The sequence below is a fragment of the Schistocerca cancellata genome, chromosome 8 (assembly GCF_023864275.1).
Source record: "Schistocerca cancellata isolate TAMUIC-IGC-003103 chromosome 8, iqSchCanc2.1, whole genome shotgun sequence".
NCBI classification, from domain to species: domain Eukaryota; kingdom Metazoa; phylum Arthropoda; class Insecta; order Orthoptera; family Acrididae; genus Schistocerca; species Schistocerca cancellata.
This window is the reverse complement of record NC_064633.1, coordinates 459,931,371-459,948,952: the sequence shown is the minus strand read 5'-3', so window position 1 is coordinate 459,948,952 and position 17,582 is coordinate 459,931,371. Positions and strand designations below refer to the sequence as shown.

The following is a 17,582-nucleotide window of genomic DNA, read 5'->3' as shown; positions in this document are numbered from 1 at the left end:
AAAATGTGAAGAGTGTCATGCAGGTGGGTGCCACGAATGCTGATGGACGACCACATGGCTGCCTGTGTGGCATGTTGCCGAGCAATGTTGACGCGCAACGACAGCATGAATGGGACTTTCTTTTCGTCGGTAGTGACAATGGATGAGACGTGGATGCCATTTTTCAATCCAGAAACAAAGCGCCAGTCAGCTCAATGGAAGCACACAGATTCACCGCCACAAAAAAACTTTCGGGTAACCGCCAGTGCTGAAAAAATGATGGTGTCCATGTTCTGGGACAGCGAGGGCGTAATCCTTAGCCATTGCGTTCCAAAGGGCACTACGGTAACAGGTGCATCCTACAAAAATGTTTTGAAGAACAAATTCCTTCCTGCACTGCAACAAAAATGTCCGGGAAGGGCTACGCGTGTGCTGTTTCACCGAGACAACTCACCCGCACATCGAGCTAACGTTACGCAACAGTTTCTTCGTGATAACAACTTTGAAGTGATTCCTCATACTCCCTACTCACCTGATCTGGCTCCTAGTGACTTTTGGCTTTTTCCAACAATGAAAGACACTCTCCGTGGCCGCACATTCACCAGCCGTGCTGCTATTGCCTCAGCGATTTTCCAAAAAACAGACTCCTAAAGAAGTCTTCGCCGCTGCCATGGAATCCTGGCGTCAGCGTTGTGAAAAATGTGTACGTCTGCAGGGCGATTACGTCGAGAAGTAACGCCAGTTTTATCGATTTCGGGTGAGTAGTTAATTAGAAAAAAAATCGGAGGCCTTAGAACTTGAATGCACCTCGTACATCTGGGAGAACGACAAGCCTATCTTGATCGTAGTAACTTAGTAAGAGGTGTAGATCAGACAGGTGGGATTACTCACAGGAAAGCTATGAGTTCTGGCGACAAAGGCTCCGCGGTGTCGGCGTCGGAGAGGCAGGCAGAGGGCGGCACCGAGAGGCTGATGTTGGCCGTCGGGTCTTCAGACAGAGGCGACAGCTTGGCTGCCAGCTCCGCCTCCACGTCGGTTGCAGAGCACGTGGATGGCACGCAGAAGGACCACTTGTACGTCACAGTGCCCGTCAGCGTCTGCACGTCCATGTCCTGTAGGCAGCCAGCGCCACGTTTGAAAGATGGCCGTATACAGTGGGGGGGGGGGGGGGGGACAGGACATTTATTTGTGGAGAGTTTCAGAGTGAGTGGAAATTTCGTGTTACGAGAGCGATGTAGTCGCGTGTGACATCTGTGGAATAGTTGACTTACGGCAGTGACAGTAGTAACTCTAGACTTGTGTATCTTGGCTCAGTTTCAGAGCGGAGATTAGTCTAGTGTTGGACGTGGAGTAAGCTGACAGAACTGTTAGCATAGCGCATATTGGAGGAGGATTTTGATGAAGAAAGTTGTTACGAATTATTAATCTGATGGAAAGATTTACAGACGCAGCAGTTATGGGACAGAGAGAATGGATTTGCATTATGGATGTGTTTTTAAGGTAATGATTTTTGCTGGCGCGCACTGATAATGTGAGCGATTCTTGAAACAGAACAGTCCACCTGCCCAACTTATTTTAGATCATTTCAGTTAATTCATTTCAATTTGCATTATCGTAAATACATTGTCTTATAAGGCTTTTGCAAAGAAAACAAAATGTTCAGTTTTCTGTAAGTTTTATGTTCTTGTGAAATAAGAGTTTAAAATACAGCATTGTCGTTATAACGAACAGATTAGTATTTTGATTTCAAGTAAGAAGTTTTTTTTTAGTATGAGAAAATCATCCCTATCTTAATCCCAGTAGTTTAGTTTTACTTTAGCATATTTTAGCTGGCGCAATTTCTTCGCACTGCTGATTGCGCCGTAATTTTTTAGGTGAGATTCTTCTCATTTTGTTGGTTGTTTCGTTTCTCATCTCATGTTTCCACTGCGCAAATTCTAAGCATTTTCTTTGTAATAAATATTTTTAATGACTCAGTGAACAGTGGTGTTTCATAGTGTTGCTACGTAATTTCAGTGTTTCAACTTTTTGGGCAGTGCAGTTTGATGTTGGTAGTGGTTTTTGTTCAGATGTGTGTGGAATCTGATGGAACTTAACAGCTAAGGTCGTCAGTCCCTAAGCTTACACACTACTTAACCTAAATTATCCTAAGGACAAACACACACATCCATGCCCGAGGGAGGACTCTAACCTTCGCCGGGACCAGTGGTTTTTGAATAACAGTTTTGATTTAATTTCCTGCACAGGGATGCCAGTCTGTTTTGTCTTCATGAAAATTTGTGCACCGAGACATGCTATTCGCAATAGTAATTTCAGTCTATCCTTTCTATAACAGAGGACAGTAAATTTAGTTTTCAGTAAGAAGCAGGCAAACATTTTAAAAAGCTCATGAACGAACGAACGATCGAGTCATAGCAAATAACTTTCACGTTACTTTTAAAATAGCTTCAGATGGAGAGCCAAACAGAAAGTTACACACTTATGACCAGCTGCGTTAAATACAGCCAGAGACGTTTCTGAACTGCTGACTGACGAAACAGCATCTACTAAGTCCCCCATGCTCGGCTAAATTTTGCTCAAACTGAGAAGTTGCTCGATATCTTCATGTCTTGACTTTGACACCAAGCGTCAGATTTCATTCCCTACTATAGGGGTGCGCACTTAAGAAGGGGGGTGGTGAGGCGATGTGCAACAGCTAACAGTTGTGCTCCAGGGCTCATGAGAGAGAGAGAGAGAGAGAGAGAGAGAGAGAGAGAGAGAGAGAGAGAGAGAGAGAGACGCACCACACCAAACGAGGCCCACGAGAAAAGACAGGCCGCGGCGCGTACGTCACGAAGGTAGTCCTGAACTCACTCGCTCGCTCAGCAGACAAAATGCGTTTCTAAGCCTGTTTACTCGGAGCTGGGCTTGTAAGTACTAACGAGAATTGCATCTTCCACTGGAATCTGCTATTATGAAGTCTTACTGATTAACAGTACTATAGCAAAATTTAAGATCAATACTCGATATAAATGGTATAACGGCTTGTTTATAGCATTTAGTCTCTTCTGCTTAAGAGTACTCATTACAAGCTGGAAGTAGTGCCTTATGCAACCGATTATCATTTTAACATGATTTTATTTTATTATACGCCAGTACAGCCGTAACAGATTAGAAGTAGGCCCATGGACTTCCCATCATTATAGGACTAATAACAGTAAGATTCCATAATAGCGGATTCCAGTGGAAGATTCATTTTTCGTTTGTACGGACACGCCTAGTTACGAGTTAACACTTGTAGAAACCGTAGTTTGTCTGCTGATTTGAGCTATCGAGCGAGCGAGCGCAGGGCTACCTTCGTGACGTAAGCGCCGCGGCCTGTCTTTCTCGTAAGCCTCGACAACAAACTTGTGACGTCATACTAGTCACCTTTCCCAGCATACCTCGCGAACGCTCGGCCCCGTGCAGGGTCACAGGAATCGAAAATGTCAGTGAAAAGGTTACCACTACAGGTATAAACTTTGTCTTGTGTGCGGAATCGTCCAAAGATCGCGGTGCCACACCAAAGCCGGCGACGGGAATCGATACCACAGGCCTCAGCTGTGCCTCGCTGCAGTCCGCAACGACGAATGGGAGGCACTCCTGATGACGCGCCATCGCTCTCAGCACCACAGCGCCATCGCACACAAGTCGATATAAAGTCGATTGTCTCTGCCTCAGTTCGTGACTTCAAATGAAGCAGTCAATATCCTCCAGTCAGGTTACCAGGGCTACTCAAACCGCAGAAGGAACTGTGCTTTTGTAAATGACGAACTTACACATCAGAAGAAGAGTTTTTAACGTTGTGCATCACGTGATGCCTTATTGTCCAAAGACAGTGAAAGGTCTCTGTTGGATTCCTTTCAAGTTAATTTCTTAAATCTGTTCTCATTTACGGCATAAATTCCTCTTCTAAATTTACTGTGGCGTTTCTGACTATCTGGGAGGAGACTGAGTAGTGGAACGTGTTACTTTTACACATAAACAAGAACGATCTGTCACACTACTACACTTTAAAACACAGTTTATATGTAATTCATGTCACACAGTCTCATACGGAACCTACATCCGCTTTCTTTTATATACTGTATATGATAAGATACTGTCATCCCCCTTCCCTTCTGTGTGAGAGGATGAATGAGCAAATGTATTTCTAGTTGCATGCTTGAGGGTAGCAGACAAGCCTGTCTGCTAGAGAACAGTAGGACCAACGTCGGAAAAGGTAGCTACGCTTTCTAAAAGCAAAGAGGTTTCTATCCTTAGTATGGTCCTGTCCGTCCTTCGTCATGTTGGTATAGGAAGCTGCCTCTCTGGCCACTTCCGTTTGTATTTGTGAGCCACCCTCAGAAAGGGACCAAGTCAGTCTGTCCGTGGCGAGCGTCTGAAGTGGTAAGATCTCCGACTAAGCGCGTTCTGCTAAGTCCGTAGGACAATGGATTTCTTAAGTTCAGCCTAACTGAAAATTTAATCACCTTTATTTCAGGTTTAGCTCTAAAATATCTAATGTTATCTTAAATTGCAGCGCAGTGTAATTCTCGTGTGAAGTTCAGAATATATTCCGGTAGTTGCTTTGTCACTACTTTGTGAGTAAAGTGGAACCACGTGTTGATCAGTAACTCTAACTAAGTTCATCAATCTTAAATGCGAATGTGCGTGAGATTATAACGTCTCGTCTTGACAATATTTTTCAATAAAGCAACTTTTCTTTATGTTCAACCCACGTGGGGTGTACTTTGTGAAACCAGTACCACGTGCTTATACAATTGTTTGACCCATCAGGTTAATAGTAAGACGATAGTAACCAGTTCGAGGTTTTTCTTTTGTAAATTGCTTTTCGATCTAATTTATTTTAATTATCAAAATTATTGTGGAGTTACACTCTTTGTGTAAACCAAGTTGACCACGTGAAGCATGTGGTGTAATCATCAAAGTAGCCCTCAGCTATTCTTTTCGGGAAGATTTCACAAAGAGTTAATATGAATTTAGTATACCAGTGTGTGGTAATTACATGACGGACAGGATTGTGCTACGAACGTAACCTCTTTGGGTGAAAATTGAATCGGTTGGTAGTGGTTAATTTTCTCTTGCATATGTTTCAACGTTCGTTGTGTGTTGTTTTATGAATGCAGTGTTGTATGCAGTCTCCCAATCTTGGCTCCATATTTGATGTGTTCTGTAAGATTACAATCTCACATTTTCACAATCCTAAATAAGGCATCAGTTTATTTATGAATCAAATTTAATATGCTGAAATTTCAATGATCAATGTTAAAATAAATTTCCAAATATAAACTGATTTATTTCTTTTTATTTAAATTCTCTTTTTTTATGTATATATCACCGGTTGTCGTATGACTATCAAAAGATTATAATTAATGTTAGTCTGGTTGGGAATTTGGTAAGCTAGACTGGATACCTGGTGAAACAGTTGCGCAGTAATGTAAGGTTAACTTCCCCAGACAGCTCACAGCTTTTAAACCGCTTTTATTGTCTATCAGTACCGCTTTCATAGCAAAATAACCAACAACGTTATAACAGTTGCAAATATTTGGTTCATTCCTGTGACAATGAATTGAATGAAGTTAAGTAAATGTTTTTGTCATTCATGTAATAAAGTTGTAGTTCCGATCAACTACCTCCCAGAACGAAGAACCCACAGTTATGACTGGACGATTGTAGTTTCGCCAGGTCATAACGGTGTGTTACGGAGAAATTGCATTTATTTAAACGTGCAGATAAGAATTCTGAAACGTCTGAAGCAATCTCTCTCTCCCAGCCAGATACAGCCGCTACGACTCTAGTGTCATGTGCTGTGATGGTCTGTATAACTTGTTGGGCTAGTTGTGTACCACGTAATGACACATGTGACCGCAGCGGGCTTTTAAAGATGCGTAGATCATTTAGAGTTTATTTTTATGCCAGTTTCTGTACTAATATCATCCATATTGAACCCTATAGAGTGGCTAAAGGAAACACGACGAGTATTGCGTTAAGTGGCCACAGTGGTACCTTTCTTAGTATGTAAACGTCTCTAGTCTGAGTCAGAAACAGAAACAGTGGCCCTTTGCGGTGCGTACCCCCAAGTGTTTCCAGTTACCAAGGTAGCCAATGGCTGAAGAGTGAGGTATGTGAAAAAAAAAAAAAAAAAAAAAAAAACAGAGCACACAGGTCGCACATCCGGGTTCTTACTTCCACACCACTAAAGCAGGGGGGCAGTTAAGCCTAGCCTTTCTGCTCAGTCGCAGTTGACATTGCAGCTGCAGACAGAATTAGAGGTCTCTTCTCCAGCTTCTCATCACTCCTCAGATGACAGTCGTGCTTATATTCGAACAAAACGTATACAGTGTGAGATGTTGGTCTGGTCAGGAACTTCAACACACTTTTAATTCCAAACTGATATAAAACAAACTGGAGTTCATGCGACTTTGTTTAATTTTTAGTTCCAATGTTCTCTTTTTGTCAATAAACGAGTGTCTACGAGATTCAGGTGTCACGGATCCTTAGTTATTTCTTTTCAGAATTTTATCTTGGAGTGAAAGGGTATCAATGATACGATTCGCTGATGACATTGCTATCCTTTGTGAAAATGAAGAAGAATTACGGGAATTGCTAAATGGAATGAACAGAGTACAGAATACGGATTGAGATTAAATCGAAGAAAGACGAAAATATTGAAAAGTAGCAGAAATGAGAACGGCGAGAAACTTGACATAAGGACTGACAGTCACGAAGTAGAGAAAGTTGTGGATTTCTGCTACCTAGGCAGCAGAATAAACAATGACGGATGGACACCAATAGCAGACTTGCACTGGTGAAAAGGGCATTACTTGTCAAGAGAAGTCGTTAGTATCAAACATAGGTCTTAATTTAAGGAAAAAAATTCTGAGAATGTATTTTTGGTGCACAGCCGTGTATGGTAGTGAAACATGGACTGAGGGAAAACCGGGAAAGAAGAAATGTTGAAAATTAGATGGACTGATACGGTAAGGAATGAGGAAGATCTGCACAGAATGGGAGAGGAAAGGAACGTGTGGTAAACGTGATAAACACTGACAAGAAGAAGGGACAGTATGAAAAGATATGTTAATACATTAGAGAATAACTGCCGTGGTACTAGAGGGAACTGTAGAGGGTAAAAACCGTGGAGGAAGACAGAGATTGAAATACACCCAGCAAATAATTGAGAACGTAGGTTGCAAGTGCTACACTGAGAGGGACTCATGGCAGAAGACTGATGACTCCAAAAAATGAATAAATATAAATAAAAAAATCTTGCAGTTTGGATTTAAATAGTCTATGTGATGTTCTGAGGAGTAGCTTTCTATCGGGAGTTAGGTTCACTCGCCAGTGTTGTGCGAGACGAACTGCGCAGAGGGCACTCAACAGGTATGCGTCTAAGCGCTTTGCCAGTGTGCCGATGGTTATAGGAGTTGCTTGGGTATCAGAGTGTATTTTTCGAAAACACGTCGATACGTTACTCCACAGACGTTCTGAGTACGAACACTGACCTTTAAACTGTTTTTTATGTTCCTGAGCAACAGACATACGATAATTTTTAAATGAACACACCGCCATTTGACTGTATTGTTGTTTATGTAATTACGACCCAGTCTTCGGCCTTTTATACCATTTTCAAGTGACTGAGTTTATGTCCGAAAAATAAATTAAGAAAAATTTTCGCTCCCAACGAAATGCCAGATGTAAAATCAACATCTTGTGAAAAGATCAATAAATAACAGCGAGAGCACCTCATATGACGTTAATCACTAATACGCAAGGTTAACTTTTCGAGTAATGGATTAACTTTTAAGTTAATTTTGAGAAATGTTAGCGAACACACTAACTTCCGTTAACTTTCTTTCTGGCCGTTAACCGCCGATTACATACCTTTCATTTACGACAAAAATGACGCAGCGTTGCATTCGGACATCGTGTTCTGATAAGTTCTGGCCCAGTATCTGTGTGGTTGCACTGGGATGCACGCGATTGATGTAAACACTTGAGTGTGAGAGAGAATAACTGGGTTTGGCTGTTGCTTGTTTACTGAGTTCGCGCTAACTACTACTTTTGTTAGTGGACTCACTAGAAAACAAATCCTGGAATCGGGTTCCAGCTCTACAACTGATGAACATCCGTGGTACAGCACTCGAATGGAAGTAGTATGAAAACGAGTGGAAAATGTTGTAGAAAAGGCTTTGAGGAAAAGACTTTGAGGCACGAAACCGCCGGTAGTTCAAAGGAGATAGATACTTTAAGCGGTGGTGACGGAAGCAGCAACAACGAAGACTAAGAGGAAGATTTTTTTACTTGTCTCATTCAATGTAAAGAGAACCTTGGTTGTTAGATTGATTTCGGAGAGGTGACCAAGCAGCGAGGTCATCGGTCCCATCGGATTAGGGAAGGAAGGGGAAGGAAGTCGGCAGTGCCCTTTCAGTGGAACCATCCCGGATTTTGCCTGGAGCGATTTAGGGAAATCACGGAAAACCTAAATCAGGATGGCCGGACGCGGGATTGAACCGTCGTCCTCCCGAATGCTAACCACTCGCTCGGTGTAGAGATAAGCGTAATAGTGGCAACACATCTGTAAAAAGTAAAGCCCAGAGACTAGCCGAAACGTGGCTGGACGTGAAATCGAAAGACTCATTCAATGATGCGGTATTTCTTGGGGAAGAGGTTTCAGTAAATTTATTTATTAAATATAACACCCCTGAACTCTCGAGTTCTGCAGTCAAACGACTTTTTACTGTGGACAAAAAGATTTCGTCTCCTAAACGAGTATTGCTTTCGTGTGTAAACTTTCACACTTCGCTGTTTCTGAAGGGAAATACGCACCTTACGTCAGATACTATCTGATTCACCTGTGATTTAAAATTTGATAACTAAATAATTATAAAACAAAATTATTAAACTTTTTTTATTTATCATCAGTGTCCTGCCTAAACTTTTACAACTTAAACGCTTTTATTTAAGCAACGGCGATAATTTTGATGCACTTGCCATTTCACTGCAACGACCACATAAAGTTTGCAATTACAAGTTAACGATTAACTTCCGATAAATTTCCTGTTAATGAAGTTAACTCAAAAGTAACAGATTAACGTTTAGCGAAGTTAACTTTTTGATTAACGTTGTCCATCTATGGTTAACAATGGCTCAATACCATGAAAAGTGTGCCTATAATGGTTCACTGCAGCCAGTGACAAAAAGTGTAGCAACCACTATGATGTATGACCACGACTTACTGTGCAATTAACTCGGCTACCTACAAAGGACTTAGAGAACTCTCACTGCTCCCTAACATGGCTAACATGGTACCGATCAAGGCGTCTCAGTGGTTAGCACACTAGACTCGCATTCGGGAGGACGGCGGTTCAAACCCGTGTCCGGCCAAATGGTTCAAATGGCACTGAGCCCTATGGGACATAACATCTGAGGTCATCAGTCCCCTCGATCTTAGAACTACTTAAACCTAACTAACATAAGGACAGCACACACATCCATGCCCGAGGCAGGATTCGAACCTGCGACCGTAGCAGTCGCGCGGTTCCCGGGTGTCCGGCCATTCTGATTTAGGTTTCCCGTGATTTTCCTAAATCGCTTCAGGCAAATGCCGGGACGGTTCCTTTGAAAGGGCACGGCCAACTTCCTTCCCCCTCCTTCCCTGACCCGGTGGAACCGATGACCTCGCTGTTTGGTCCAGTCCCTCAAATCAACCAACCAACCAACCACCCCGATGCGCTTTCTACATTGCATCGTCTTGAGTCTTCTTACCAGCTCTCGGACATCTGTTGGAAATCCTCGTCCGTAAAATACGCACCGATGCTGCAGCGACGGCGAGGATGAGCTCTCGCAGAGACCCCTGTGCGGGTGGCGGCGCCGCAGTCAGGGGCAGCAGGGCGGCGCTGAGCGAGGCCGTGCAGTGGCGACCGGCGAAGGGCGGCGGCGCGGGGGCGGAGGCGGGGCCGCGCACCGCCAGGCACTCCTCCAGCTGGCCCAGCTGCGACACGGCGCCCGTCAGCACGCCCCCGGACAGCTTCGCGTTCGCGTCGTACACTGTGCCAACACACACTCCTACTTAGCAGTCATATTCACCCTCTCGATATACATAAGATCTGTTTCAAAAGACTGGAAAGCTACACAGGCCACACAAATATTCAAGAAAGCCAGTAAGACTACTCCACTATATTACAGGTCCATATCAGTAACGTCCGTGTGCAGCATGATTTTTGGAACATACACTACTGGCCATTAAAATTGCTACACCACGAAGATGACCTGCTACAGACGCGAAATTTAACCGACAGGAAGAAGATGCTGTGATATGCAAATGATTAGCTTATCAGAGCATTCACACAAGGTTGGCACCGGTGCCGACACCTACAACGTGCTGACATGAGGAAAGTTTCCAACCGATTTTTCATACACAAACAGCAGTTGGCCGGCGTTGCCTGCTGAACGTTGTTGTGATGCCTCGTGTAAGGAGGAGAAATGCGCACCATCACGTTTCCGACTTTGATAAAGGTCGGAGTGTAGCCTATCGCGATTGCGGTTTGTCGTATCGCGACATTGCTGTTCGCGTTGGTCGAGATTCAATGACAGCACAATATGGAATCGGTGGGTTCAGGAGAGTAAGACGGAACGCCCTGCTGGATCCGAACGGCCTCGTATCACTAGCAGTCAGGATGACAGACATCTTATCCGCATGGTTGTAACGGGTCGTGCAGCCACGTCTCGATCCCTGAGTCAACAGATGGGGACGTTTGCAAGACAACAACCATCTGCACCAACACTTCGACGACGTTTGCAGCAGCATGGACTATCAGCTCGGAGACCATGGCGGCGGTTACCCTTGACGCTGCATCACAGACAGGAGTGCCTGCGATGGTGTACTCAACGACGAACCTGGGTGCACGAATGGCAAAACGTCATTTTTCCGGATGAATCCAGGTTCTGTTTACAGAATCATGATGGTCGCATCCGTGTTTGGCGACATCGCGGTGAACGCATATTGGAAGCGTGTATTCTCCATCGCCATACTGGCGAATCACTCGGCGTGATGGTATGGGGTGCCATTGGTTACACGTCTCGGCCACCTCTGGTTCGCATTGACGGCACTTTGAACAGTGGTTACATTTCAGATGTGTTACGACCCGTGGCTCTACCCTTCATTCGATCCCTGCGAAACCCTACATTTCAGCAGGATAATGCACGACCGCGTGTTGTAGGTCCTATACGGGCCTTTCTGGATACAGAAAATGTTCGACTGCTGCCCTGGCCAGCACATTCTCCAGATCTTTGACCAGTTGAAAACGTCTGGTCAATGGTGGCCGAGCAACTGGCTAGTCACAATACGTCAGTCACTACACTTGATAAACTGTGGTATCGTGTTGAAGCTGCATGGGCAGCTGTACCTGTACACGCCATCGAAACTCTGTTTGACTCAATGCCCAGGCGCACCAAGTCCGTTATTACAGCCAGAGGTGGTTACCCACACACACACACACACACACACACACACACACACACACACAGAATAACAACCGACCACATTTTACTTACTGTGGTTGTGCGCCTGTGCTCGTAGCTTAGTGCGAAAAATATGTGATTAAATGCGTAGGCGATTTATTGGAGGATATGGTTCAAATGGCTCTGAGCACTATGGGACTTAACATCTTTGGTCATCAGTCCCCTAGAACTTAGAACTACTTAAACCTAACTAACCTAAGGACATCACACACATCCATGCCCGAGGCAGGATTCGAACCTGCGACCGGAGCGGTCGCGCGGTTCCAGACTGAAGCGCCTTTATCCGCACGGCCAAATCGGCCGGCTATTGGAGGATAAATAGTGCGTAATTTAGTACAGCGAACTGACGTACCGGCCAAATCTAACCTAGCTGTGCTTCGAGCTGAATTGAGATGGGCAGCTATTCCATTCCATACTGCTACAACTCTGTCCCAGAATTCATCCATCAAACACTTAGGTGACAAATGCTTTGGGTTACCGATTTGCAGAAGAGCGACATCACCTGCAGCGCCTCTCTTGGGGTCGTGACCACATCTGTTGGGCATCAGACGACTGGAAAACCGTGCCCTGGTCAGATGCGTCCTGAATTCGGTTGGTGAAAGCTGATGGTGTAGTTCGAGTGTGGTTCAGACAGCACGAAGCCTTGGAATCAAATTGTGAACAACGCACTGTGCAAACTGATGGTGACTCTACAATGGTGTGGGCTGTGTTTACATGGAATCAAAAAAAATGGTTCAAATGGCTCTGAGCACTATGGGACTCAACATCTTAGGTCATAAGTCCCCTAGAACTTAGAACTATTTAAACCTAACTAACCTAAGGACATCACACACACCCATGCCCGAGGCAGGATTCGAACCTGCGACCGTAGCAGTCCCGCGGTTCCGGAATGCAGCGCCAGAACCGCTAGACCACCGCGACCGGCTACATGGAATCAACTGGGTATGAACTTCGTGTTTCCCAACAACAATGGAAAATTTTTATGGATGACAATACGCCATGTCACTAGGCCACAATTGTTCGTGATTGGTTTGAAGAATATTCTGGATAATGCGGGCGAATGATTTGGCCACCCAAATCGACCGATATGAATCCCATCGAACATTCATGGGACATAATCTAAAGTTAGTTCGTCCACAAAATTCATTATCGGCAGTTATGGACTGATGTAGAGGGGCATTGCTCGATATTTCTGTAACGGACTTCCAACGGCTTGGTGACTCCACGCCACGTCGAGTTTCTGCACTGAGCTTGGAAAAAGAAGATCCGACGCCATATTTGGAGGTATCGCATGACTTTTTTACCTGAGTGTTGTGGCTACGATTGGTCTCTGGCACCGGCTTGAACACGTGAGGAATGTAATGGATGTTGTCAAAATTATCGGCTATGCGATGCAGAGGTGATCGTGCCGTGTACCCATATGGTACCCCATTCCGTCATGTCAGCTTCTATGCCCACATGACGATTAGGAATGCAGTCTGGCGACAACAGTTTTTCTCTGAACGTCACAGACCGACACGTCCGTCGTTAAGCTTCACACTGGATCGGGTATCGTCTGTGAAAAGTGTAAGTAGGCTGTTTATGTTTTCTTTATGTAAGTAGGCTGTTTAGGTTCTTATATTGGTAACGCCGCCGCCATGTAGCGCTCTCTGTATGAAAATCACTGGCTGTGCTGTGTGCAGTGTGTGGCTAGTTTGCATTGTTGTCTGCAATTGTAGTGTTGGACAGCGGCAGCTGGATGTGAACAGCGCGTAGCGTTGCGCAGTTGGAGGTGAGCCGCCAGCAGTGGTGGATGTGGGGAGAGAAATGGCGGAGATTTGAAATTTGTGCATGAACTGCTATATATATTATGACTATTAAGGTAAATAAATTGTTTGTTCTCTATTAAAATCTTTCATTTGCTAACTATGCCTATCAGTAGTTAGTGCCTTCCGTAGTTTGAATCTTTTATTTAGCTGGCAGTAGTGGCGCTCGCTGTATTGCAGTAGCTTGAGTAACGAAGATTTTTGGTGAGGTAAGTGATTTGTGAAAGGTATAGGTTAATGTTAGTCAGGGCTATTCTCTTGTAGGGATTTTTGAAAGTCAGATTGCGTTGCGCTAAAAAATATTGTGTGTCAGTTTAAGCACAGTCCTGTATAATTTTTTTAAGGGGACGTTTCAAAAGGAGCTCGCGCCACTTCTGTCTATCTTGTCTACGCATCTTTTTCTTCTACAGCATGAAGGTGATGGCGACAATGGTCGCCATCCTCATTTTCTGTGGTGTTCCAGCCGTTGTCCCACTGTTACTGTGGATACTTCTCTTGTTTCAAACAAGTCTGTTTTCCGAATCGAGGCAAATGGAATGGCTACTCGATCCTGGGTTAAACAGCAAATCTGTCCTCTCCGTTGCTAGTCGCGTGGGGCACTTGAGATCCGGTATGGAGTTGAGTATGACCACCCTGCAGTTATCGATTGCATATTCGCATGTCAGTCGTGGGATGTCGACTAACACGAGCAGCGATTTTGATGAACTTTGAACCTGGTCTCCATAGGTCACTGTGCTGACACTATCTAATTCCAACACGTGCTGGTTGACTTTTTTCTTCTTACAAGACCTTCTCGCCAACAAACAACACTGAAACGTGTTTTCTGCATGAGAAATGAGCTCTGTAATCTTTCCTTGTATACTAGTGTAGATCTGTTACATCTACCCACTCTGTGCAGACACACTGTAATGTTAATCATTTCCCTACCCAAGCATTTCGAGCTAATTTGACGTTAGTTGCATGCCACCTTCACGGTGTTGCAATTTTCATGGGAAACAATGTAGAAGAAGAATTCAAAGTAAGCAGAAAAATTACATATCGAGGAAACAAAATACCCACCTCATTAAAAATTAAATTCTTGATTCAACAGTCTGGCCTTTAAAACAGGAATCTGACAAGAAGAGTGATTATCGCTCCTATCGTTCAATATTGTATTGGAGAACGTAAGCAGGACTTGAGAGAGGGAAATTATTTCTTTGACTATTGTTAGGCTGTGTGAGGATAAAACTCACTTACAGTATTTATCTTATGCAGACGACCTAATAATTGTCTCCAACAATATGGAAAAAGCGAATCACACATGAATTTAAAATCTCATACGTAGACGCTCGGTACTTTGTCTATTACCAAACGACTTGACGTATCCACTATTGGGCAAAGATGGTGTTGCTACCTTTGGTGAAAGGTGGAACACATCCCAACAAACTAGATATTTTGTAGTTAACTAAATGCGTGATAAATTACACCTGATTATAATTAACTCAAATACATTTTATACTGTGCATTTTACTAATTATGTACATACAATTGATTAATTCTGCATTTTGGAATAAGATCAATTACGCCGTATTTCTCTCTCACGTCAGTATTTGGATATTCTTCATAACATGACGTACATGGTTTCTCCAATATCGGGGACAAAATACTTCATAAGTCTTTGCACGAATCGGAAGGGATTTTTGGCAGTTAGAAGAATCTAAAGGCAAAAAAAAAAAAAATATAGCTGTGTAATTAACTTCGTCTAGTCAGATGGTGAAACTGTTTACACGAAACGATATTTGAGAGTTCGAGGGAGCGCTGCAGTGATATAACGTTTCTTAATATTTCTTGTAACATTTTTCATGTAGAAAGGCTGAAAGTGTTCTAAATATCACCACCGAGACACCGTTTAGAAAAATGTGCAAATGTGTGTGAAATCTTATGGGACTTAACTGCTAAGGTCATCAGTCCCTAAGCTTACACACTACTTCACCTGAACTAACCTAAGGGCAAACACACACACACACACACACACACACACACACACACACACACACACACACACACACACACACACACACACACACACACACACCCGAGGGAGGACTCGAACCTTCGCCGGCACCAGCCGCACAGTCCACGACTGCAGCGCCTCAGACCGCTCTGATAATCCCGCGCTGCACACCGTTTGGACTACCGTTATCAAGCCTTGGTACTAATACTTCCCGGCTGTCTGGCTGAACCTGCATTGTCAAGCTTTCTACCACTTTACTATTTCCAACGGTTCTTGAATACTGTAAAGGAAATTGAGCTGTTCCTCATAAAAAAATAACTGCTTCACTATCTCTATAGACAAAATACGAGTACGAAATATTAACGGAAAACTCAATGTGCAATTCGTTCCTCTAAACATTTCTTTTACGCATTCAATACGTAATTAGTGTATTAAGCAATTTTGCACTTCATTTTTTGTCTGAGCTTGTGTGTATATAAGTTGGTTATGTTACAGGCTCGCACTTTAAGTCATTACTTACAAAGTTCTAGCTCCTGGTTAATGAAATAAACTCGTAATTCAAGACGAGCGAGTGCAATGCTTATTGCTTCCACAAAATAAGGAGTAAATCATACTTATTATTGGCCCCTATGCACAAGGACAACGCCGACATAGTTGTATTTAAGCTTTTGTATGTCTATAATTCGGCTGGAGGTTGGGGACCACGGCCGTTCGCTATTGTAAGAAATGAAACTTCTACCGCCGTCCTTATGATCTTATTTATTGTGTAGCTACCAGTTTCGGCGATTCAATGCGCTGTCTTCAGGCCTTAGTTGACGTTCAAGGGGTTATCATGAACCACATACGCTGCATCAGTGGCCAACATAACTGGTTTACGCAGACTATCTCTATCCATGATGTCAGCACACCAACCATCAACTTCCCTGGTTTTGCGAGCAAGTCACATTTCTAAACACAAAGTTAGTACTGGGCCGTCTTGGTGATTGGTCAAACGTATGCTCCAAGAACGCTGCCCAGAGCGACGCAGTTCTATTGGATGAGCCAATTTTTAAAGCGAATTCAACTGACTCTCGCACTCTGAATGGATGGTGCTGCGGCGTCTGGCTCTTTAAATACACTCCTGGAAATTGAAATAAGAACACCGTTAATTCATTGTCCCAGGAAGGGGAAACTTTATTGACACATTCCTGGGGTCAGATACATCACATGATCACACTGACAGAACCACAGGCACATAGACACAGGCAACAGAGCATGCACAATGTCGGCACTAGTACAGTGTATATCCACCTTTCGCAGCAATGCAGGCTGCTATTCTCCCATGGAGACGATCGTAGAGATGCTGGATGTAGTCCTGTGGAACGGCTTGCCATGCCATTTCCACCTGGCGCCTCAGTTGGACCAGCGTTCGTGCTGGACGTGCAGACCGCGTGAGACGACGCTTCATCCAGTCCCAAACATGCTCAATTGGGGACAGATCCGGAGATCTTGCTGGCCAGGGTAGTTGACTTACACCTTCTAGAGCACGTTGGGTGGCACGGGATACATGCGGACGTGCATTGTCCTGTTGGAACAGCAAGTTCCCTTGCCGGTCTAGGAATGGTAGAACGATGGGTTCGATGACGGTTTGGATGTAGCGTGCACTATTCAGTGTCCCCTCGACGATCACCAGTGGTGTACGACCAGTGTAGGAGATCGCTCCCCACACCATGATGCCGGGTGTTGGCCCTGTGTGCCTCGGTCGTATGCAGTCCTCATTGTGGCGCTCACCTGCACGGCGCCAAACACGCATACGACCATCATTGGCACCAAGGCAGAAGCGACTCTCATCGCTGAAGACGACACGTCTCCATTCGTCCCTCCATTCACGCCTGTCGCGACACCACTGGAGGCGGGCTGCACGATGTTGGGGCGTGAGCGGAAGACGGCCTAACGGTGTGCGGGACCGTAGCCCAGCTTCATGGAGACGGTTGCGAATGGTCCTCGCCGATACCCCAGGAGCAACAGTGTCCCTAATTTGCTGGGAAGTGGCGGTGCGGTCCCCTACGGCACTGCGTAGGATCCTACGGTCTTGGCGTGCATCCGTGCGTCGCTGCGGTCCGGTCCCAGGTCGACGGGCACGTGCACCTTCCGCCGACCACTGGCGACAACATCGATGTACTGTGGAGACCTCACGCCCCACGTGTTGAGCAATTCGGCGGTACGTCCACCCGGCCTCCCGCATGCCCACTATACGCCCTCGCTCAAAGTCCGTCAACTGC

At 44.6% G+C, this 17,582-nt stretch overlaps 1 protein-coding gene across 1 annotated transcript in view; it reads right to left on the bottom strand.

The window, feature by feature from the left end:
* The window catches only part of LOC126095629 (nose resistant to fluoxetine protein 6-like), a 193,644-nt gene that overhangs the window by 88,123 nt on the left and 87,939 nt on the right, over window positions 1–17,582 (bottom strand). The window contains exons 3-4 of the mRNA XM_049910393.1: window positions 9,815–10,050; window positions 871–1,091 (exon numbers count right to left, since the gene is read on the bottom strand). Of these exons, the coding sequence (XP_049766350.1) occupies window positions 871–1,091; window positions 9,815–10,050 (457 nt within the window). The remainder of the gene's footprint in view (window positions 1–870; window positions 1,092–9,814; window positions 10,051–17,582) is intronic.